Here is a 25,075-nt window from a genome sequence, read left to right on the forward strand (position 1 = left end):
CAGGGTTATATACCGGTAGCCTGTGAAATAGCAGTTCGATTTACCTCAAATCCTGGATTTTTTCCATGGTTTTTCGAGTGATATGAAGGCTCGTATTGTCTTATTGCAACAAAATTCTATTTCTGTTAACTAATTGCGGGTACCTCTCTGTTAAAACTTCATGAACTCGTTCTTGCTGTTGAGAATAAAGATACGCATCGACTGTACGTCCGTTTGGAACAAACTCCCTATGAATCACACATTAAAATTTCCACCAGACTCATAATATTACCTCGGGGCCGATTTTGTTTAATGGCGATTTTTGCAGGCAGATGGGGATCGAGCCATTGTTTTGAGGTGTAAGAGTTGCGGTACAGCCAGTGCCATCGTTTTTGACGTGTGAAATAAGTAATGGGAATGTTGAGAGCGAGTATCTTATCTTTGTCACGAAATATGAGCGAGAAAGTTGACAACCGTGATTGGCAGATTGCAGACGTCACATCTGTTTAGGAGGTGGTACCACTCTCAGCCGAAGTGGCAACAGATGCCACTGACTGAACAGTGTACTCAAGGTCACACCCCAGAAACGCGAAGAGCAGTGTCTTGCCTTTAACATGGTATTGGGCAGATTGCTGACGTGACGTGTTGGGTGGTACTGTTCTCAGCTGCACTGAAAACAAGTGCTCACTGACTAGCTTTTTATTCAAGGACACGCGTGAAAATCGCTGTCACTGGCTATAATATACCCATTTTTCATTACATGCGACAATTTTTCTGATACATTGATCATTCATGGGATTAGGGACAAACTGACAGTAGATATCCACTCTGCATTGAGCCTCTTCGGGTGTCAATTCATGAATTACAGATCTACAATTTGTGTATGATTTTCTATGCGTATAAATGTGGCGATGTATTGTATCTTTTGAAGCACCAAATTCTTTTGACAATCTAAGTGTACTTTCTGTGGATTTTCTTTCAAATCTCCATGTGCATTCTCAATATACCATACTTTAGGCCTTCCAGGACTTTTTAAATATTTAATCTATCCTTCTCTGTTATTGAAATGCTGAAATCATCGTTGTGCTATACGCTCACTAACGAAATCTTCATCGGTGACTTAAAATATTCTTCAAGCTGTGACAGCAGCTTCATAATCTTGTTTCCATTAGTACTTTAGAAGGACTCGACCTCAATCTTTATCACTTTGTCACTCGACTTTATAATAATTGACGACTGTCACATGATAATGTACGGTTGCCACACGTTCGTATTTTGTACGGACAGTCTATGTTTTAAGATCCATGTTCGTGTCCGTATCGTACAAGTAAAAAAGTGAGGAAATATCCGTATTTTCTGGCTCGGGCTCGGAAAGGAGAGTAACAATTGGACGGAGTTACGCAATAAGAGACCAACCGCCAAACACCTGTTTTTGAGATATTGGCCATTGAAATAAATCTGGTTTTTATTACACATTTTATGCAAGAAGTATTGTAATATTCATACTGTTATAAAAATAGCACAAATAATACTAAAAAAGGCTAACCGATTTTTAGAATCAGCCCAACAGTTGATTTAATATTGCAATGCAAAATAAATAAATAAATAAATAAATAAATAAATAAATAAATATATAAATAAATAAATGTTATGCAATAAACTAATTTTACTTATAAAATATAGCAGCAAAATGCAGATATTACATTCTTGATTTTTTCCGAGTTAAATAATCCAGCCAACAACAAATTTAGGCAAATACTTTTTTTTTTTTTTTTTTTTTCAAATTGTCGGTTGGTCCATTATTAGTTGCTACAGAGTCAACAAGGTAATAGCTAGGCTACTACTTTTTTACTTTGGTTTTAAAAATACATCAAAGACCAGAACACTGCAATCACAGATTACGGAGCGCATTTGCATAAATTCATCCTCCAGACAGCTGAACAGAAGAATCTGGCGATATTTATCACTGAACGTGAAACGAAAGAAGAGATTTCAAGTAAGACATTCTAACTTTCATGATCAACGCATTTCATATTCTCGAGCTATGGGAGGGGAGTTTTCAGAGTCAGCAGGTTTAGGTTATGAATTATACTGGAGCATTGTTGAGGAAACAGCTGAGTTTATGAACTCCTAATGGTGTCATTAGTCTTGACAAACTTTTTGATGTGATCGTGTTCGTGAATCTGGTACTTAAAAAAATTAAATATGGAGAAAATGAAAGAAAAAGAATGAAACTTGGAACACAGAATTGAAAGGTGTAAATTTGCGTGCTGAAATATTCAAAAGTGAAACGAAAGGTAACAATTTTGAGAAACATGGAGAATTCGTGTACTGTCTCTCAGGAACTTCTGCACATTTTGTTTGATAATATTGTTTGAACACCCGAAAGAAATAGACTAAAAGTTGAAAAGAATAGACTGCTAGTCATTATCACCACCATCAACATTATCATCATTAAGGTTTAGGCCTATTGGCCTGTTCCATTTCCAGGGTTAAATAATTGGTCGCTCCAGCAATTTCTTCGTCGTGTAGGTGCTCTCCAAATAAATAAGGTAAAAGCATTTCTTCAGATTAAAGTCACTTCGGGAGTTCCATGCTTGGATCTTTACAGCATTTTAAAGAAGACACTTGTTTTTAAGGCATGTACATTATTCCGAGAAGGATGAGATGAATGACATAATTGATACGATATTTGGGAAAATAAAAAGTCTGTATTTCTTAATCTAGAATTATGACAACCCTATCACAGTACACAATAATAACCATATCGTCCTGTAAATTGCATTGGCCAACTAAAGAAAATCATTGAAATCTTACAAAATTCCAAACTGATCAAACTGCCATTACTTATGAGACGACCTGTTAAAATTATCTTATTCAACAGACCTGTAACGTTTTAGTATTTATATCGTGCATGTATGCCTATAAATAAGCCATTTCTAAAACAAATGCCCAGTAATAAGTGGAACCGAATAAAAAGAATATCGGAACATCTTTAAAATAGATTTTAAAATATGTTAGGAAATATTTCCTTTGCTTTAAACGTAAGTTGAGAAACTTAAGGAAACATACTTACCCATGTAAGCTGTAACAAATTTACTTCTTTCATTTGGTGGAATCCAATTTGCTGTCAGACGATGTATTGATGGCATTGAAGCACCCTGAGGTAAAAGTAATATTTTAATATCCATATGATATTGAGCCATCCTAAGAAAACTATTTTGTTTACATTACATCAACATGGAAGAAGGTAGAAGAAACTACAGGAAACTAAACAATAATAATAATAATAATAATAATAATAATAATAATAATAATAATAATGATTTATTTTAGCCGGCAGAGTTAAGGCCGTAAGGCCTTCTCTTCCACTCAACCAGCAAAAAGTATACATACATATGTATGAACTTACAAAGAATTCAACAATTTGATTAAGATAAGAGTTACATGTATACAAGAGTTATTTACGAATTAAACAACAAAATACTATGAACTATTAATTAAACACTGAAGTACAAACTATGTAGCAGAATTAAGCTAAAATACATAGAATGTTAATATATTTCGAATAATGTTAGATAATAGAAAGAGATCATTGTGAGACAATTTTGAAAATACAGCGCTGTCAGGATACATGTCTAAAGGAAGGAGTAACAATGTAGACAGTGATAGTTTAAGTCAGTATGATTGGAGTGAAATGCTAAGAAGGTTATCTTTTAAGCTGTTTTTAAAAGTATTTATTGTCTTGCAGCCCCTAATACTTTGTGACAGGGAATTCCATTGTCGCGAGGTGGATACTGTAAAAGATGATGAATAACGAGATGTTCTATGAGGAGGTATACTTAGCGTGCCACAGATAAGTGATCTGGTATTTACGTCGTGGTTAGAGTATAGATAAGAGAAACGAAGTTGAAGTGCGCAGAATTCGAAAGAGTAAAGACAAAGAGTGTAAAGTTCTATGTTCTTTTAGTCTGAGCCACGAAAGACTTGAGAAGGACGGTGATATGTGATCATATCGTCGGATGTTGCATACGTATCTGACGCACATATTCTGAACTCGCTGTAACTTGATTGACAGTTTAGTACTTAGATCACTCAACAAAACGTCACGACCGTCATGAACTAAGAAGGGAAACTGATGAGGCGAAGGAAGACAGGATGAAACAGAAGTTTAAAGAAATTGAGGTTCTAGAGAGAAATGGAAGGTATGCTTTAATGCCGACTACCGCAAAGTAAAGTGTATCGACTTTACAATTAAGAACAGAAGATCATGTGGCTGATAGAAGACGAAATCGACAGTGAAATAATAGACAAACAAAGAATACCGGGCAGATGGGCGAAATATGTAGAAGAACTAAATGAGACAGGTAATCGTCCAGGTAACTTAGTTATAGAATATGAAGCAGCAGTTACAGAAAACAAAAAGATACACTATTTTAAAGGAAGAAATTGAGCTAGCGCTTAGAGAAATGGAGAATGGGAAAGTAACAGGAGTTGATGGGATCTCCCTTGAATTAGCGAAATGCTTGGCTGGGGTCAAGAAGAAAATTCTATCATTATGCAACGAAATATGTGACCAAAGATAATGACCTGAAGAGTGAGCATAGGACTCTTATCATGATCGAATGACTTGGCCTTTAATCCTGGCTTTTGTTATGATCATGAAAACCTACCGGTATGTTGCTAAAATCGTAATATACTAATTTTCGCTGTAAAATTACGAATCCTCGGACACAATTCATAGTTTACGGAAACGTAAAAGATAAGTAAGTCCTTGTCATTATGCATACATTTGAGCAGTGCAGTATGCGAAAGTTCAGTGAATTTTAGCAGCAATTCTGGAGGCAAATTTCTTGGATTTGGATTCTAATTTGTGTTGAATCATTTCCATTTAGCATCTTTTAATACTGAATTTTTAATAATACAATGTTTTACACATATTCTATAGGTCTACATCACTGCTTAACGTACGCATGCGCAATCTTTGCATTGCTGCGGGGGGCAACGGTGCATTCTTGTAGGTCAAGAAAGTTAACCCGCGCGTAGAGCAATCTGCCCACCACGTTCTTCAGCCTGTACGGGCTTCAATATGCACCGCTGCCTTACGGAGTGGGTCAAGAGACCAGCAAAAATTAGCGCTAAAGATGAGAAATCGTTACAAACGGCAGTGTTGTATCGAGGTTTTACTGTATCAAATTGGACTGAAAGAAAAAGTGATTTGAACGTGTAAGTCGTATGGAAAATGAAAAATCTTAAAAATTAGGGCTGTATAAGATTTCAATTGGAAAAAGGAAAGGTTGGCCAGGAAGAAGGTAAAGAATTTACATAGAGGCAGGGTATTAAAGAGAAGCAGGCAAAATGTGTAACATGGGCTTAAGCTACTGGAAAAAGCTGGTAAGTCCCATTGCTTTCCTATGGAGTTAACAACCTTTTCCAGTATGTCTACGCCCATGGTATATTGGAAATAAGGAGAGAAATCATACAATTTACATAGTGTAGGCCTAGTTTTGTGTAAAATAAAAATAGTATTAGATATTTTGTGAAATGTACAATGAGGAATAACTTACTTTTAAATGAAATTATTTGTAGATTGTTTTTTTGAAAATATCAATACATTTTATTAAGATTTTTAGCCTTACATATTTATCTCTTGTAAGTGTCTACTATAGCAGAGTTGGAAGGTCATTTTCTATAAAATGATAGCACAGAAATGAAGTAAAGTTGTAAAATATAACTCCTAAATATTAATGAAAACAAGTAGGCTATACTTACTGCACTGAAGCCTTGAAGGACTCTGAGGAAGACAACAACGCGATAATCAAGTGATGAAGCAAGAGGAATTAAGAGACAAAATACCATTAAAAACGAGGTAGTAAGTCCATAAACCATCTTAGGACCATACCGTTGAGCTAATATACCGCCAGGAACTTGGGTTGCCCAAAAAAGCCAGAAAAATCCTCCAAGAATTAATCCTTGCTGTTTCTCATCCCAGTTGTATCTAGTCTGCACAAATACATTGCATAAATTAGTTCTCAATTACGGAAACTTATTATAATTATTTGGTACAAATTATATTTTAGAATACCTACAATAATATTCTGTGTTCAAATATTATAGTATATAGTTTCTTATATGATACATTAGGAGGAAGAGTTTTCAGGTTTAGTGGGACTGTAAGTAGCCTAGTGTCGGCCTGGGTGGCGCAAGTGGTAGAGGCAGGGAATGTCTCTATCCCTTGGTCCAAAGAGTTATGGGTTCGAGTCTCTCATCGGGCATTTGTGTTGTGTTCGCATAAGTTTAAAAAAGGAAAACATAGAAAAAAAACTTCTCGAAAATGGCCTCTGGCCAGTGAAATAAAAAAAAATAAAAAAGAGAGAAAAAAAAAGTAGAGCCCAATATTTGGACACCAACATACTGAAGACAATTTAGGTGTGTACAGATTATAGCGTAACACCAGAGTTAGTACATTCAATTTCTGATTAATATTATGAAGTATGAGAGTATCTTAATAGCTGAGTTGAGCTCTCAATGCGTTTCGTTTGTGCTAATGCTAACCGATTCTCATGCTGAGTGAAGCTGTCAATCTGTATGATAATTTAATGGTACTACTACTGTACAGACAACTCTCCACCCACTTCACTTCACTCCACCTCACTTGCAAACAATTCAGGATTGCTTATCAGGTACAGCTCATGCATTTTGTCAAGACACTCCCCCAATCTTCCTACAGAGCTGCGCACGAGATCGGATGAGTCTACTTACGAATTATAGGGGAATGGGTTAGCCTTTGCCTTGAACTCTGTAGACACACGCCCGTCCTTCCCTTCTACTCCTACCCCCTCCACAGAAACGTTGTTCCCGTACTGCACATCGCGAGTGTCTTGACAAAATGCATGAACTGTAATATTGTAGTGACGATTCTGAAATAAAGGAATCTTAAAAGTTTGGAGATTAATTTACTGGTTTAAGAATTTTAGAATGAATACTTGAGTTCGAATGTGGTAAATATCAGTCATGGCATTCTGAAAAAGAGCAGAAAGACGGAGTAGGCTATTATATAGAGGCACTGAAATCGAAAACACAATACATTGTAGAAGTACCTCTCAAGAAGGCTGAAAACGACCTTCTTTCTCTTTAAATTTAGTTGCTGCTCCAGAACTCGTGTTATATATCTGCCTCTGTGCTGCGTCACGGTTTGCGGTAGGAGGAAGAGAGATAACAAGTTAGCAATGCGTTTCAATTCTCCGACGCCCACGACCAAGATACGTCATTTGAAATTTACCGGTCACTCACCGACAGAGATATAATAAAATAACTGCACTCGGTCACCGTTGTATAATTTTTCATTTGAAAAAGTTTAAACCGTCATTTTAAGACATTTGTAGAAAAGTATACAATTGCCACTGGCGTAGCTCAGTCGGCAGAGGCGCTTGCCTACTGAAGCCGAGTTGCGCTTGGGCGTGGGTTCTCGCTTGGTCTGATTACCTCGTTAGGTTTTTCCCTAGGTTCTCCCCAACGTAAGGCGAATGTCAGGTAATCTGTGGTGTATCCTCGTCTCTCCAAAATACTAAATCGCTATTACCAATTCCACCTACGCTAAATAACCGAGTAATTGATACAACGTCGTTAACAAACTAAAAAAATTACGCTATAAGAAAACTTTCTTGTGCAATAACTACAGTCCTGCGTTTGGTTACCTAAACCCTCCAAGCGACTCGCAACAACGTACAGTGGACTCTCCTAAGTTCGACTGAACGGAATTGAAAGTTCAGTCCATTAAGTGTAGTGGGTGTGGCAAGTAAAATGAATACAAATTCTTATTGGTTAGCCATCAACGAATACAGTACTGTACTTGCATTTCCTGCCCGCCCCGAGACTTTTGTATTCGCTTCTATTACCACAGTGGGTTTCGACAGTTCCGTCTCACAAACGGCACAATTCTCAAATAGAGAAGGAAGAGTTCATTAATTTAAAATCAGTGATTAAATATCGATGTCCTAATCAATGAAAGTCCACACCTGTGGAGTAACGGTCAGCGTGTCTGGCCGCGAAACCAGGTAGCCTGGGTTCGAATCCCGGTCGGGGCAAGTTACCTGGTTGAGGTTTTTTCCGAGGTTTTCCCTCAACCCAATACGAGCAAATGCTGGGTAACTTTCGGTGCTGGACCCCGGACTCATTTCACCGGCATTATCGCCTTCATATCATTCAGACGCTAAATAACCTAGATGTTGATACAGCGTCGTAAAATAACCCTAATCAATAAAATATTATGTTTTCCTTTAACAAAAGTATAACTACAAGACACAGAACCAATTCCCATTCAAATGGCAAACCACTTTCTAAGTGCCCGTATAGGAGCGTGTCTAATTCTCCTACGTAAGCAGTCGAACTAAAGGATGTCGAACTTGTTTTCTGTCGAACTAAGAGCTTCTACTGTATATATAAGATCGACAGCACCAGGTTCTACTGTTTTCAGATCTGTTCTTCAGTGAAAACGCGGAAACAAAACAAAGCTAGGCACTTGGAGAAAATTGCTGTAATATATTTGAAATAAAATTAAAGGTTAATTCGTTTCTTTTTACTTCATTCAGTATGTCGTTGACTAATATGAAAAAAAAAACATGCTTGAAAGGAATAAAAGATGATTTGAGAATCAATATGCAAGTCATCTTCAGCTTTAGGTTTCATATACTGCTCGATTATACTAAAGTAATACGAGTTCAGAGATATTCCAACTTCCTTTTATGCTAAAAAATGAAAGTATTTAATCAATTAAATAGTATCGTAGTACAATTACGTCGACGTTATAGCGATCTGAGTCGACTTCAGGTGGATTAAATTGACGTAATTATAACCGACGCCGATTGATATTAAATATCTGCCGACGCGGTTTCTGCTGACTTTCAATATAATGACAATATAATTATTCATAATGAATGATGTTTCTGATCAAGCGTCATCGTGCATGCTTTACGAAAATGATAGTTGATGAATTGGTGATTTGTTTGAATGCTGAATGTCATTGTTGACATAAACTATACATAGTAATATTCTTGAGTGGATGAAAATATGGATGCTGATTTGTTTGAATGTCGAATGTTATTGTGGATGTGAACAGTAATTAGTAATATTCTTAAATGGAGTTAAAATTTACTGGAAGAATTATATAACTTACAGAGCTATGAACCACTATGTTGGTTATTACTGTGAAATATGTTTGTACGCACTGTCTACAGTATAAAAATTGTAAGGTGAGAAATGTACGATATTTTTTATAAGTTTGATACATCGGTTGCTTTCCTTTGTCTGGCAACCCTGAGTTTGAATTATGTCAGTGTATTATCTTATCTTATGGTGCTCGTAATTCATAAACTATTTATCGGAGCTACACAAGTGTGGTGTCCACGGTTGGGCAACAATATTTATAAACGTTGTAAGAAATCTCAACGTAGTTTAATGTCCTTTGTAATCATATTTTTCATACTACATGCCTGTCTGTACTTTGGCAGAAAATTTAACTTGAATTTAATTTAATTACAGACATAAACATAAAATATGCTGTGTACATAATAAATCAACGATGCAAAATTAATATTAAATTAAAATTAAATTAAAATTTAAGGGTTCCTGCTAATTCAAAATAGTCACTCGCAGTTACTGGATTAACCGTTGTTTCATTTCTCAACTCCTAACCCCTGATGTATTCTACGTTCAACCATACGTCTGCCTCCGAGACGTAGACTTATAAATTTAGTTTTAAAATTAAAGTTCACACTCTCCATTAAAAAGAAAGACTTGTTTACTAATAATTGTGACTGAGTCAAGAAATTCAGAGAAAGTGTCTAATCTCAGTTCTGCAAATTTATATAATTGTTTCACTTTATCTATATTATGTATATGAATAAGCAGCCGATTGAATTAAGAAAACATTGGTGCACAAACTTTAAACGGAACGTGAAATTTTATGTTGTTATTTTTATATGTCTTCTTTCTGTTTGATATTTTTTTTTTTCCTCTTCCTTTCAGTTTTTCCATGTCAGATTTCTTTGTCACCTGTCTTCCTCTTATTTTCTTCAGACGAATGTCTACTTCGTCTATTATCAGAACACGATCTCAGTTAATATTCGCTCCTGGTAAAGTCTTTGCACTTTGAAGCAATTTCGGAACCTTTCCTGCACCAGAAGCCTATATATTTTATCTGCCATTAGGAGCTGCCAACTAGCCGTAGTTTTTATTTCCCTGTTACATGATGGGTTTGCAGCGAAAGACCTGCCCTTGGGCAGAATACTAAATGAAATGAAAATGAATGCTACATGCTTGACCATTAAATGAGCAGGCAGTATAAGCCGCCATCGGCTGCATTAGAGCAGGCAGTGGTATAAACATATTCTTTTCACAGTCAATTAAAATTGTTATAGCTTCGTCAACATAATTTGATATTTATAACAGTAGCCTTTGTATTCAAAATTGGAGTGTAAGGATACAGTACATCAGTTAGTCATAGGTTTCAGAAAGGCATATGGCTCGGATAGGAGAGAAGTTTTATATCAAATTCTGACTGAATTTGGTATTCCCAAGAAACTAGTTCCATTAATTAAAATGTGTCTCAGTGAAACGTACAGCAGAATCCGTATAGGCCAGTTTCTATCTGATGCTTTTCCAATTCAATGTGCGCTAAAGTAAGGAGATGTACTACCACCTTTACTTTTTACCTTTGCTCTAGAATATGCCATTAGGAAAGTCAAGGATAACAAAAAGGGTTCGGAATTGAACGAGATGCATCAGCATAACAAACTTCCTATGCGGATGACAAGAATATGTTAGGAGAAAATCTACAAAATATTAGCGAAAACATGGGAATTTTACTTCAAACAAGTAAAGAGATACGTTTGGAAGTAAATCCCAAAAATACAAAGTATATGATTATGTCTCGTGACCAGATCATAGTACGAAATGGAAATATAAAAATTGTAAACTTATCCTTTGAAACGTGGAAAAGTTCAAAATATCTTCGAGCAACAGTAACAAATATAAATGACACTCGGGAGGAAATTAAACGCAAAATAAAAATGGGAAATGTCTGCTTTTCGGTTGAGAAGTTTTTGTCTTCTTGTCTGCTCTCAAAAAACGCTGAAAGTAGAATTTATAAAACAGTTATATTACCGGTTGTTATGTATGGCTGTGAAATTTGGACTTTCACTTTGAGAGAGGAGCAGGGGCTAAGGGTATTCGAGAATAAGGTACTTAGGATAAAATTTGGGTCTAAGAGGGATGAAGTTATAGGAGAATGGAGAAAGTTACACAACACAGAACTACAAGCATTGTATTTTTCACCTGACATGATTAGGAATATTAAATCCAGACGTTTGAGATGGGCAGGGCATGTAGCACGTATAGGGAATCCAGAAATGCGTTGACTATAGAATGTTATTTGGGAGGCCGGAGGGAAAAAAGACCTTTGGAGAGGCCGAGACGTAGATGGGAGAATAACATAAAAATTGATGTGAGGGAGGTGGGATCTGATTGTAGAGACTGGGTTAATCTTGTTCAGGATAGGGACCGATCGCGGGCTTATGAGAGGGCGGCAATGAACCTCCGGGTTCTTTAAAAGCCATTTGGTGTTTGTTTGTTGTTGTTTAGCATAAAATAATAATAATAATAATAATAAGAATAATAATAATATCCCCATTACATGCCATAAAGGCACGTGGAGGGCATGGAGGTAGAGACTCATGCTTTCTTGACCTCGGCACTAGAATGAGGTAGTGTGGTCGGCTGAGTGAACCTCGGGGCCGTTCTGTTTGACAACGAGAAAATCTCGTCACTACCCGGGATCGAACCCCGGACCTTCTAGTCGGTAGCCAGCTGCTGTTAGCATTTATATTCTAAAATATGGCAAATCATAATGTATCATATTTTATGCATAAGTAGTCGGTTACCTCGTCGTCCTGTGATAGTATTTCTTCAGAATCTGTTGCGTTAGTGGAGTTACTATAATTCTCTGAATAGCACTTTTCAACTTGAGATTCATTGTTGAGCTTAGGCTGCCGTTTTTCTACCATTGACACTATTGCAATGTTCAAGTTAGAGCGCAACATGTAGTTAACAGCAGATCCAAAGAAAATAAGCCACCACAGTATCCTCTGTACGGATATACATTCTGTAATAAGCAATGAATACAATATTATCATAGCTGCAATGTTGGAATTGTGAGATGTTGAGTCCAGGAGGCTTTATTTTTTGGTTAAAAGACAATTAGTTTTATAATTTTTGAAATCAAGAATTAAATACCTTAAAAATAATTTGGTGCGGAATTTTTTTGGATTCTACACCGTGTCATTATGCAGAAATGTCCAACATTTTGAACACTTCGGAAATGTAATTATTAAATTAGGGGGCGGATGTTAATGAAAAGTCATCTTATTTTTAATATTAGGACGATGACTATTAATATAGAAATCCTTTCTATGTTAATATCAACGTACAAAATCAATTAATTTCTTATATTGTATTTTTTGCATTTTTCGACATTTTTGGTCATTTTTAATACTAACAACAAGTTTTAGATCACTTGGAATGCATTTTACTTTCTTCTTTACCAATAGGTCTGTTAAATCTTTTTCTAAGCAAATAGGTCAGTAGTAATCACCTACTGAATAAGTGAATAACAGTGAAGTTTGAGTTTTATACTTTGGAATAAACTCTAAAATCCATCCCTCATTCCACTGAAGGCTTCACTTCACACAACGGAAGTAATATAAAATGCTTGACAACAGCTTAGTTTAAGTGAGGACTTTGACCGTTACTGTTCTTTTGTTGGTACGAGGGTGTCTTAAGAATTTATGTTTGGAAGGGGGGAAACTTTCACCGTGTCCTGGACAGGACATTGTGTTCCCATGGAAGGGAAGGGGCAGTATTTTTAACACAAAGATTGCAAGAATACAAGCAGCACCCACAATTTTTCTCATTCACATTCCCTCATTTGAAATAACTGGTAACAAAAGTTAAGAACGGAAGGAAGAGACGGAGAATGAAGGCACTGACATGGACCACCACCGATTGGAACATATTGCAAACCCTCATTAAAATCTATAGTTTTCCCTTAAAACCTTCATTTTTTGCATGCCCTCTTCCTTTAGCTTAGCCAAATTCCAGGAAGTTGTCTCCTCTCTCCTAGATTTGCAGGGCAATCATTGAAACAATGTGACTGATTTTTAAGAAGTTGTGGTGTGAGTACTTTGAATAATATTTAAATGTAATTTTCTTTTAATTTTATGTCATTTTTCCATTAGTTTTGTCATTTTAATGATCATTTTAAGTAGATTTTTAGGTCATCAACATCCGCCCCCTAATCATTATAGTTGCTTCAGCATCAGGAAAAGCAAGAAATGAGAAATCTATCATTTTTAATGAATGTAACAATTTAGCAGGGCTGGGCTGGGCACCGGTAGCGATTCCAAACTCTAAACGGGGACGCTTAATATTCATCCGTTGCGGCATCAACTCTGCGCGGTGTTCAGCTGTAAAGAAAGGGGTTGAAGAGAAGTCATGTGGCTCCTCGTGAGAGAGTAGAATTCGCTCTTGGTGCCCAGTTCTGCCTTATGGTGAAGCCGATATAATGTATATAGGTCTGCAACCGTGACATGATGCGAAAATCTAAAAATTCCATACTTTAAAATAACTTTTTTGGCATATGATATCAATTTCCAGATATAATCTTTTGATATGATTTGATTTATAAGGAGTGATGGTCATTATGGCCCAACATTTATACCGTTCCTGATACAGAAATACGTCACCAAACAGTGACAGTTATGCTCAAGTGAATCGTGTGGAAAGCAGGCAGAATGTCGTTAATGCCTAATAATGGGAAAACAGAAAAACCATGAGAAAATCCCAAATGCGCTTGTTCACCACAAGTGTCAATACGAAATTTTCAGATGAGAAATCCTAGGGCTGACTAGGACTCCAACGATGTAACCTTTTAATATCGTACTGTCGACATTGGCAGTTCATTCAAGGCTGACTTACCTCTTGTCGCCGTACTCATTTCACTGAACAGATTCACTTCCGTGTGTTAGTTAAAATTATAAAAACCAGAACCGTATTTGCTATGTATTCTTATACTGGCTAACTGGAAGAGAAGGACTTATGACCTTAACTCTGCCAGTAAAAATAAATAAATAAATTAATAAAAATAAAATAAAGTAAAATAATTTTTAATTTAAAATTGAAATTCAAATTGACATTGATATTGTAATAAAATAAAATAAAAATAAAATAAAATAGAATGAACGAAATTAAAACTTAAGTAAATTAAATTGCACAAGGGCGAGAAAGTCCACGGCATACAAAAATGACATACATAACTTTGTTTATTACCACAACATAGAGCACATTCTCTAGAAAAAATGTATTCTATTCTTATAATACCAACATTCACAAGACGTCAAAGGAGAACAATTTCTAGTAGGTTAAGTAAGTCTCATGGATTGATTCTTAACATTAATAATAGCGGCATTCTATTTCTATGATAAGTAATCTAATACAGTAGGGCAGATCATGAAGTATTTGATAAAGTAACTTCGTTACACGGTGTTTAGAAAAGATCTATTTTTCATACGCAAAACTCAGGCAATTCATCTCCTTGTTTTAGTAGTAAATATAATATTCTTAATGTGTGATGTTTTTGGCTTTATTCTAAATTCGATTTTTTTCTTTAAACACTTTCTCTAAATTAAATTGATTATTAAATTGGAAGATAAATCTATGAGCTAAATATTGAATTGATTCTGTGATAGGAACATTTTTTAACGTGTAGATCAAGTTGGCCTACTTACCTTATTAATATACATTCAGGATTAGTTATTTGCAAATACAAGTAATATGACGTCATGGAAGCCAACTAGATACCTTTTAATTTTCGATCTGAAGCCATTTCTTCTTCTTCTGTTTAGAAGAATCCTATTGCAAATCTGTCAAATTTTGTGACTTGACATCAATAAATCTTGTGCAGTCTGAAACAACATATATTTCATAGAGGTAATACATGAAAGGAAGTCTGTCTGGTTCACATAATTAGGGTTTCCGTTTTTTCCCCTCAGAAGTGATTTAGAATTATTGCTATGTATTTTCACAATGAAATGTAAAATACAGTATGACTCCCTCTTAAGATACCTCGAACTTTTTTTTTCTATAAAACCGCCATTTACTTAAAGTTCGTCTTGAAATTTTGTATGCACATACCTTCAGCAGTGTAAAACAAGATCTGCTCATACCCGATGCTGAAAAAGTCCCCTTCCACATCCAAATACTTTTGTACACGCCTCTCCAAATTCTGGAATATTTTTCTTTAACCTGCATCCATAATGCCTTCAATTTCTTAACTAATAACTTCTTTCAGGACTGCGATTGTGTGGGGTTTATTTCTGTAGACGTTTCATTTCAACACTCCCTAAAGAAAGGAGTCTGATGGTGTTAGATCGGGAGATCTTGGTGGCCAAAGATTTGTTGAGATAATTCTGTCTCAAAAAAAAAACTTTTAATTTCTCTCATGCTGATATTTGAAGTGTGACATGTCGCACCGTCTTGTAGAAAATGTCCATCAGTTCATAATCTGTTAGCTGATTGACAAGTTCATTGAAAATTTTGAGGTACACTTCGGACATTTTAATTACGGTAATATTTTCTCACCTCTCTGTAGTAGCGTGGCAATATGTTCTGGGTAGACTGTATTAAAAAAGGATAGAGATTTTTTTTACATTGTTTCATATAGCCTATCAATTTTCTTAGCTTGATGCTTAATAACATGATTTACAGTAAATACTGAAATTTGAATTGACTAGTTGTAGATATAATTATTATTATTATTATTATTATTATCATCATCATCATCATCATCACGTGATCTTAGATTTTAAAATAGTAAGCATTGGGTATATCATAATTTTACAAAATGATTAATTTGTTTGACATTAAGACAATGTGGTACTCACTTATAGGCTATTGTATATAACCTCCAAACGGCGGTTTTTCTTCTTAGTGAAGATGTCAACCACCCGCTCCTTGAAGATATGGCCACTACACCTTTCACTTAATAACTGTTTTTCAATTGCCAACTTCCCTAAACAAGACGGTCTGTTGTTTGTCATTGAATTTCTTAAATAAGTTTTAATTCTTTTCCAACTGCTCATACTACATTCACTAATGCTGATTGTGACAGGCAATGTTAACGTCAATCGCAAGAGTTTAGAGGTCTCTGTGTTTACGTCATCTAAGCTATTATCCACCAAGTAACGCAAAAGCATAGGAGGTGACAGGTGCCTTTCTGTATCTCCGTAAACATTTGCTAGTTCACCCTCAAGTTTTTCAGAATTGAAGAATGGGTACTGTTCAGTCAATTGAATTATTTTCAGTTTTGTAAATTGGGTGCTATATTGTGGATGTAACTTTTCATTCACTAGTTCAACGAATTGAAGCTAGGGCAAATCCTCAAGTCTTGTTTCTAATTGAACAACTAGAGAGTCAAATATTTCAAAGGACAGGCGTTGCAAATTTGATTTGTCAAAATAATCCAGTGAACACTAGTTTTTCATTCAGTTCCTTGCTTTTATTAATGCAATCGACGATGGTGTTCTTCTCCCTCAGCTTCTGTGTATTTAATATTGTGGATTTGATTTGATTTTGACAGACGAAAATATTTGCAATAGTTTTGCATTGTAGCACATTAAATAAAATGCCAACAAAAACGAAGATCATTTTATACACACAAAGAATATACATTTAGGATCATCCAAGAGTCTTTTCAATCCAGTGGCACAGTTGAATGACTCTGGATCCCACTGACTATCCGGATCGTCAATAATTGCTTTGAATATTTCATATAATTCTTCAAAATGTGTTGTTACTCGTATTATCGACACAGCTCTTGAATGAAAATTCCAACATGTTGTATTTGCATGAGGCACCCTGAAATCCTTTTCTGTTAAAGGAGCCGTGCACTTAGATGATTTTCTGAAGAAGCTATGAAATGCCACAAGGTCATAAGTGAACGTACACACATCCTTAATGGTCTTCCATGTTGAATCTTTCGTACACTACTTTTAACACTTGAATATAAATAATTGATTAAATGGTGATCTTACTCGTGTTAATTATGTAAGCATGTGTGGCTTACAGCTGTTTCGGTGTTGCTTGACACCATCCTCAGAGCCTACTTGATCTCAGCGCTATCTCAACTTCGCTGCCTGTTGTGTGGGTGCGTTCGTGTGATGAAGAGTTGTGTCAAATAGTGTGTGTGTTCTGAAATTGATCTGTGTGTTGAAAATTTGATTAGGGTGTATTTTAGTGTGTCTGTATATTTCATAACATATCCATGAGCCAACAACACTACAATGAAGAAGTGAACACAATCAAATACATAGTACAAGAAAATGGTTACAACTAAAACATAATAGACAACATCATAAGGAAGACAAAACAAAAACTCAACAAACACAAAAACACACAAAACACAACACAAACACAAGAACACAATAAATACATCACACTAACATACGAAAACAAAAACACACACAAGATCGCATCCTCATTCAGAAAATAGAAATACAACATAGCATACAGAACAGAAAACACACTACGAAGCTCAACACACAAACAACACAAACAAATAAATACATCCACACAGGCATATACAAACTCACATGCAATAGTTGCGACAGTTTCTACATTGGACAGACAGGCAGATCATTCCAAACTCGATACAAAGAACACATTAAAGCAATAACCAGAGGACACTATACATCTACATATGCCGAACACATAACAAATGCTAACCACACATACAATAACATAAATACAGACATGGAGATCCTACACAAAAACCAAAAACTCAACACACTAGAACAATATGAAATATACAGACACACTAAAACACACCCTAATCAAATCTTCAACACACAGATCAATTTCAGAATACGCACACACTATTTAACACAACTCTTCATCACACGAACGCACCCACACAACAGGGAACGAAGTTGAGATAGCGCTGAGATCTATTAGGCTCTGAGGATGGTGTCAAGTAACACCGAAACAGCTGTAAGCCACACATGCTTACATAATTAACACGCGTAAGATCGCCATTTAATCATACACTTAATGGTCTTATTAGAACCATGTAATAACACAAGAGACTGGGAAGGTTCCAGTACATAATCGACTGTACTGCCGCATCAAATAATTTCAAGACCGCCCAGTCACATAGCACATGAGTTGCACACTACCGTAGGTTTTTATATTTCTGTATTTATGTTTTATTTTATTTTATTTTATTTTTTTTTTTTTGGTCGGTAGACTTTTTCAGTAAACTCAGTTTCAAAGTCTCACCTGACGATACGCCACTAATTTTTCTGTGTTTCCGTGCTTTGGGAATTTTAAGAACACTTAAAGTTTACTATATGTACATCCATATTCATAGCAGCTGCACACTGATGTTTGCAATAGCAGTATAACAGTATGCTGTAATTTACAGTCCCACTCAATGTATGATAATTTCTGTACCATCTATTTTGGCTAGAGAAAATTCCTTTCCTTAACCTACCAAAGAAATTATTTTTCAGCAAGGACTTTGTCGTACATACAATAAATTAGACCAATAGCGAATTAACTTGAACACCCAAAAAAACAAGAAACTTGAAACAGTGTATTGTTTTTCTAGCCCAGTACATACCGGTTGTAACAGCTTTCGTCTTTATGGGGCGCACCAGAACGCAGCAATGATTTCTCGTTGCTTTCATACATTCACACTTCGTAATATTATTATTGTAATTACGATGTATATCAAAGTTTCCTTCGTATTCATGTAAAACAATATAGACCCCACGATACCTCAATGATGAAACTGATTTAATTTAATGAGAATGTAAATTATAGATAAAAAAGTTATAAATGAACGTTTAAATATCTACAGTATGTAAGGAAATAACATATTGAATAACAACTCACTTGCTCACAGTTGTAGGTCTAATGTCTTCAACATTTAATGCCATATTGTCTCTAGTCGTGACTTTAACAAGAAATAAGTATCAGGTTTAAGGGAAATAGTGCATATATACTATCTCTGATAACTGTCACATGCTGAAAAATAGTTCAGGGGCTCTGAGATAACAATGACGCTCATTTACGTAGTTAAGAATTATTTGCATTAGTACTCGTTGCATAATTAATTTTATAAAATCCTTGAAGAGTAGTTACGACTGAAATTTGAGAAATTTGTACAAGAAATTGGCTCTTTTTAAATTAAAGAAAGTGCAATTCTTCTGTTCGAGAATGTTATCAATTTACCTCCACAACGGACATTTTAAAAATACATTGTACAGGATGTCTGATGTAAGCCGTTAATTTTTTGTTTAGGCAGCCCAAATATCAGTCCAGACATGTGGAAGTATTTAATTGTTTTGCAGGCGGAATCAGGGGTGTGTATTGGCGACCATGTGAATGTCTTCGTATGAAAATGTTATGTTAAACATGTGCTGTCGATCTGTCAATTATTTATTGTCTTTCGGCGTTCCAATGTTTCTTATAGCCGCGTTTATAATTGGATGGTGTTCGACTGAGTCATTTGCTCTTCTCATAGTGCCGATATTGTTTCTTAATGCGTAAGTTACGTCTAGTCCCTCAGATTAATTTGGTTTGTTTCATTCGGAATAAGTAACGGATATAGCAAAAGAGTACCTTTAAAGTACAGACAGCGTAGAGTTTTAACACAATAATTTATTAATTCATTTAAAGATATTTTGAGTATATCACTCCTACCGACATTACCATGAGAACGTCACAACTTGGGTAGACCAAGGAAAAATTTGGATTCAGAAACTTTTTTTGAAGGTCTCCCCGTTTTCAGTATCTTGAAATGCTAGTACTTTGACAGAGCTAGAAAAGTAACATAAGATCAACTTAGGCCTATAACGTCTACATTTGATGAAAGCCAAAAAAATATTAGTTGAGATATGCTTTTAATGTTTTTTTTTTATTTACCAGTGCATTTTAAATTATAAGTGCCATTTTAAATACTATGTATCTTTGGGTACTTGGAAAATTATGCTGATAATGCATTACTACACAGTAAATTTATTGTGTATTAAATAAACATCAGGCTATACAAAACCTTACTGCTTACAGTGCTAAATACTATTAAAACAAACCTTAAGCTGAGTAATTATCTGTTTTATGTTCATAGGTATTCATTTTATACATTTACAATTTTTATATTATCATTAAATTTTCAGTATGAATGTTTAATTAAGAAAATTGAATACTTGCAGTATTAAAGACAAAATGTAAGCAAATATTATATTCCATAAATTATATGTAGAGAGTTTTCAAAAATGTGCTGAACACTTACAGAAACAGAAAACAGAGCCTAAATGGTTTTGATAACATAATTACATCATTATCATAATTCTCTGTGAAACATACCACATAAGCCTATGCACTTAAACATGTGGGGAAAATCTTATCTACACTAGTGTCCAAAAGTTAAGCATAATTCGTAAAACAGGAAAATGAAAGGGAAAATTGTGAGAATTCGCTATAAAACTTCATCACAATGTGTGCCGCATCGTACTTGTGCATAGGGAGGGCGTACTCCAACCTCCGCCTCCCCCCCGAATAAACACGTGTTTAGAAGATAAGCAAACAGACCCAGTGCGGCTCATTCGTTCTTGTTCTCTCATTGTGAACAGAGGGTAGTTTCTTATCACAGTGTATACAGGACAGCACCAACAAGACACAGAGACGCCAACTGGGCCCTATTTTGAAGGGTAGAATAATCGGACGTCTGGAAGCAGGTCAGACACAGACCGAAGTCTCTCACATACAGATCTGCACATCTTCGCAGCTGGTACTGTGAATGTCCAGAGATACAGAGACGAGGTATTGAAAAGACATGTGCGACTTTTCTGAGGTGCAGTTGGTCCACACTTCATCTTTATGGACGACAATGCACGTCCGCATAGAGCCAACCTGGTGGACGAGTATCTTGAGGGGGAAGATATCCAGCGTATGGACTGGCCAGCGACGTCCCCGGATCTGAACCCTATAGAGCATGCCTGGTATGCATTAGGAAGACGAGTTGCAGCCCGTCAGCCTCCACCGAGGACACTTCCAGCCCTCCGCAATGCTCTTCGTCTGGAATGGGAACAGCTGCCTGCAGAGCTCTTGAACCACCTGATAGAGGGCATGCCACGGCGCTGCGACGCCCGTGTAGCCATGAGGGACAACCGCACCCCATATTAACTGCTCAGCACCATCCTTATTGTAGAAGTGATAGTCAGATTTTGTACCGTAATTGTGTAAAATGTATCCCTAGGTCACAATAAGACAAAATTTGCTGATATGTGTTACTCTGTTGCATACCAGATCCTGTGTGATTCATTTGTACAAGTTTGGTGCCATTCTAATAGGTTGGGAACAAAATATTGAATTATACTTAACTTTTGGACACTAGTGTACTACAATGAATGTCCAGCAAGGTATTTACTGTACTTGCATAGGTTTTACTAGTTGGTTTGCACCGTTCCCTACAATTTTTACAAAAACCATTATCGCTAACCTCTACTTTTCCGAATTGTATCTACTTCTTTCCGAATCCCTTTCTCGGAAACCAGCTTTCCGAAACAGTTGTTTCTAATGTTGATACTGTTCTCCAACCAGGAGATTAACCGTTAAAGGAATGTTCTTACTATTGCGTCATCTATTGGAGCAAAGTAGATAGATAATATTATCGTTATAACGTCAGTTTAAAAAATATGCTTTCTCCTGCATATGTTATTTCCTATATGGAGGGATTAAAAGATCAGGAAATGATCTAATTTTGTAACTAGGGTAGTATAAATATGTGTGTATCAGTGTTATCGTTTGTGCGTCGAGAGTTAGCCAATGGAGATGCGTGTACCCACGTGTGTGACCTTATGACATCAACATTCATTCATAGCATTACCCCGCTGCGTCTCATTCCCCTGAGACTTTCTCCTTGTTGGAGTACAGTAAATTTTTCCGAAAGGAAATTTTTCCGTTAACCATTATATCCGCATGAGAATTTATGATACTGTAACAATACTTTGACGTTTGAAGTTGCTATGTAATGCTTACATTACTTTATATTTCGATGTAAAAATTATTGTGTTTTATTCACTTATTCACCAACAAAGAAAAAAATTCAGGCAGAGCGTACAATAGTGAGATACTATTCATGAAATGGGAGGGATGAAATTGATATCACGCCTACATCCACTTGTATATTAAAAATAATATTCGTAAGTCAGGGAAAAATTTATTGGGAATACAAGCGAGTTCGAGCAAAGGAATTTCTTTCATCAATGGATAACTTCTTTGAGTGTTTAAGGGTGGCGAACTATCGTGCCGCCACAGTCTGTATATACAGTTACGAAGCTCAATACTTAACAAATATGCATCCATAGATAGTTGTTAACCACCAGGATCGCTTCTATTGCCTCATCACAGACTCTTTCCCTAGCAGACGATAAAATATATTGTACTTTCGATATCATGTTCTTTTGAAAAAATTCGATCCTCCCAAGTACTAGGCTAACATTGTAACTTAATTTTTTATGGGTTTGAGTTGTCCTAGTTAATATGGTCTTAAATTGTTTCTTTTTCTCCTAGTACTATCATTGTATAGCTCTAAACCTTCCCAATTGTATGTAAAATCTTATTGTTACTCTACATTTTTGTATACACTAATTTACACGATCATTTTAAAACTTCATTTTCATCTCCTGAAAAATGTAAAAAAGTGAGTTACAATGTTAGTACTTGGGAGGGTCGAATTAACACCTTCCTTCCACTATTGAAATATGAAATACATAAGGTTTATGTATTATTCGCATAAAGTATATATTATACTTTATAAACTCATCTTCCTGGATCTTTCGGAAGAAGGATAACTCTGACCTGTTTTTCTCACAATTTATAGTACTACAAACATTTCTTTGTCCCATATTATTATTCAAATTATTGTGTTTCAGCCATTTACAGTTATTACAACCGATAACGAACATTTCACAGTTCACACAACTTTTCACAACAGTGCGAAATACGGCACAATCAATCGATCTAGACCAGGCCGTAATGTATGTTTGGGTTTTCTATTTCAGTGTATGGAGCTCAGCGAAATATTATATTATAACTTTATTACGTATCATTGCTGAGTTTTATTTAGTGTAATGTGTCTATAAGTTCCGTTTACTTCTTGTTGCATAATATGTTGCAGAAATATTACAAAACGGTGTTATTTTAATGTGAAGAGAATTTTACATTTAAAACAATCTGTTTGCATTAACATTTTTAAATTTGGAATGGAGCCATTTTTAGGTTTAATAAAAAGAACTTATTGTAGATTTTAATTTAGCACATGTACCTTCCTTAATTGTAAACAGAAAATTTACCATACCACTCCTATGAAATTAGTATACGTATGATTGTGTTACTTTGTCTCTTAGATAGTAGATAAATACAATAATTCATTACTCAATTGTAGTATTAAAATACAGACAAATTGAATGTGCGGGGTGTCATACATGACATTATGCTTAATTATAATGTATAATTGCGAATATAGGAATATAAGTTAAATATAGTAATAACATAACATGCATAACTTATAATTTCCACATGAATGGCAGGGCATTGGAGACCAATAAAATTAGATAGAAAGGGGCAACTGGTACAGTAAACATAACCTATAATTTCAACATAGCTGTCTAAATATCCGTGCGGTGCAACTGAAAATTACTGAATCGTGCATAAATGAATGTACAAGAATTTCGCAATATTTAATCGAAATAAAGGCATGTATTACACATACGAACAACGTAATTTTCACACCAAAAATAATATTACACCTTAACTCGCAAGTAAATTATGTCTGAAGTGTCTCATAATCATTGTTTTAAATTTTATTAATGCAATTACACTACATTTTAGAGAAATATATGTTACTCTTCGTGATCGGGTAAAGAGAATCACATGATCTGCCTTACGGCCTGTATTAGATCACGATGGCAGTGGCACAGTCTATTGTTCCTAGCACTCACAGCGCTCCAAGCGGCTAGCAACTATCGCGAGAAATGCAAAAAATCATCCAAGCTTCGTAACTAGACTGTGGTACCACTCTTTTTCTCCGAATAGAGAAGAGAGAGTGACAGTGCAAGTAAGATAAAATATGAAGTGTGCAGAACAAGACTATCCGGAACTTCTTCCATCACAAATCTTGCGTACCGGTAATAAATTACGATTCTTCCGCTGTCATAAGTTTTTTGTTACAACGGGAAAATTTAAAGAAATCAATTCGAAAGAAGATTAGACGTGATCAATTCCCGAATCCGACATCACTAGAAGATCTGTTTCTCATTTCCGACAGATACTAAAAAAATTCTTAATGGCGGAGATTTCTGTTATTTGTTTCATATCTACAGGTAGATAATAATAAAGGCCGGGTAATTATTTTTAACACTAAATGAAACTTACAATTTTAGTGAAAATCTCGAGTTGTTTGTAGTTAGCTTTTTCAATATTTGTTCCCCTATATTACAGCCTAGATCATATATGTAACAGATAACTCCTCGCTACGTTAAAATCGGCAGCACTTTGAAGAGAACAACCGCCAGGATCGCCACCCGTCCGCCGTAAACGAACACGAGACGGCAGCACAGTCGCTAATGCAATTCAAATGGGTATTATGACGTGACTCCTTATGTAACAACTAGGTGGCAGCGTAGTAAACCTGACAAAAGTTGTTAACCTCAAAGCCTATAACCCCGACATATCTGTTACATATATGATCTAGGATTACAGTTAGACCCTAATAATATGAGCCGTTCCGTAAGAGAAGGGCGAGCCCGCCAATGGTCGAATTTTGTGTTTTTTACTCCTCCGAATATGTAAGACACATATCTGCAACATAAGCCTGGCAGATGTTGGTGGGCTCGCCCTTACTATATAGAAATTATCATTGTTTGTAAGGTTAGAGAAACTGCGTAGCCTGTGACAGGTTCATAATATTCAAATTACTCCG

General features: G+C 35.6%; 1 protein-coding gene across 3 annotated transcripts in view; it reads right to left on the minus strand.

Annotated features, from left to right (window-relative positions):
• The window catches only part of LOC138716361 (vesicular glutamate transporter 1-like), an 82,495-nt gene that overhangs the window by 15,550 nt on the left and 41,870 nt on the right, over window positions 1–25,075 (minus strand). The window contains exons 1-5 of one of the 3 annotated variants that reach the window (XM_069849370.1): window positions 18,985–19,046; window positions 14,893–14,996; window positions 11,919–12,139; window positions 5,752–5,982; window positions 3,056–3,140 (exon numbers count right to left, since the gene is read on the minus strand). In XM_069849370.1, the coding sequence (XP_069705471.1) occupies window positions 3,056–3,140; window positions 5,752–5,982; window positions 11,919–12,139; window positions 14,893–14,917 (562 nt within the window). In that variant the 5' untranslated portion in view covers window positions 14,918–14,996; window positions 18,985–19,046. Of the gene's footprint in view, window positions 1–3,055; window positions 3,141–5,751; window positions 5,983–11,918; window positions 12,140–14,819; window positions 14,997–18,984; window positions 19,047–25,075 lie in introns of those variants that run through there. The other 2 variants (XM_069849371.1, XM_069849369.1) reach the window with 2 other exon arrangements.

This window comes from Periplaneta americana, chromosome 16 (assembly GCF_040183065.1).
Source record: "Periplaneta americana isolate PAMFEO1 chromosome 16, P.americana_PAMFEO1_priV1, whole genome shotgun sequence".
In the NCBI taxonomy this organism is placed as follows: Eukaryota; Metazoa; Arthropoda; class Insecta; order Blattodea; family Blattidae; genus Periplaneta; species Periplaneta americana.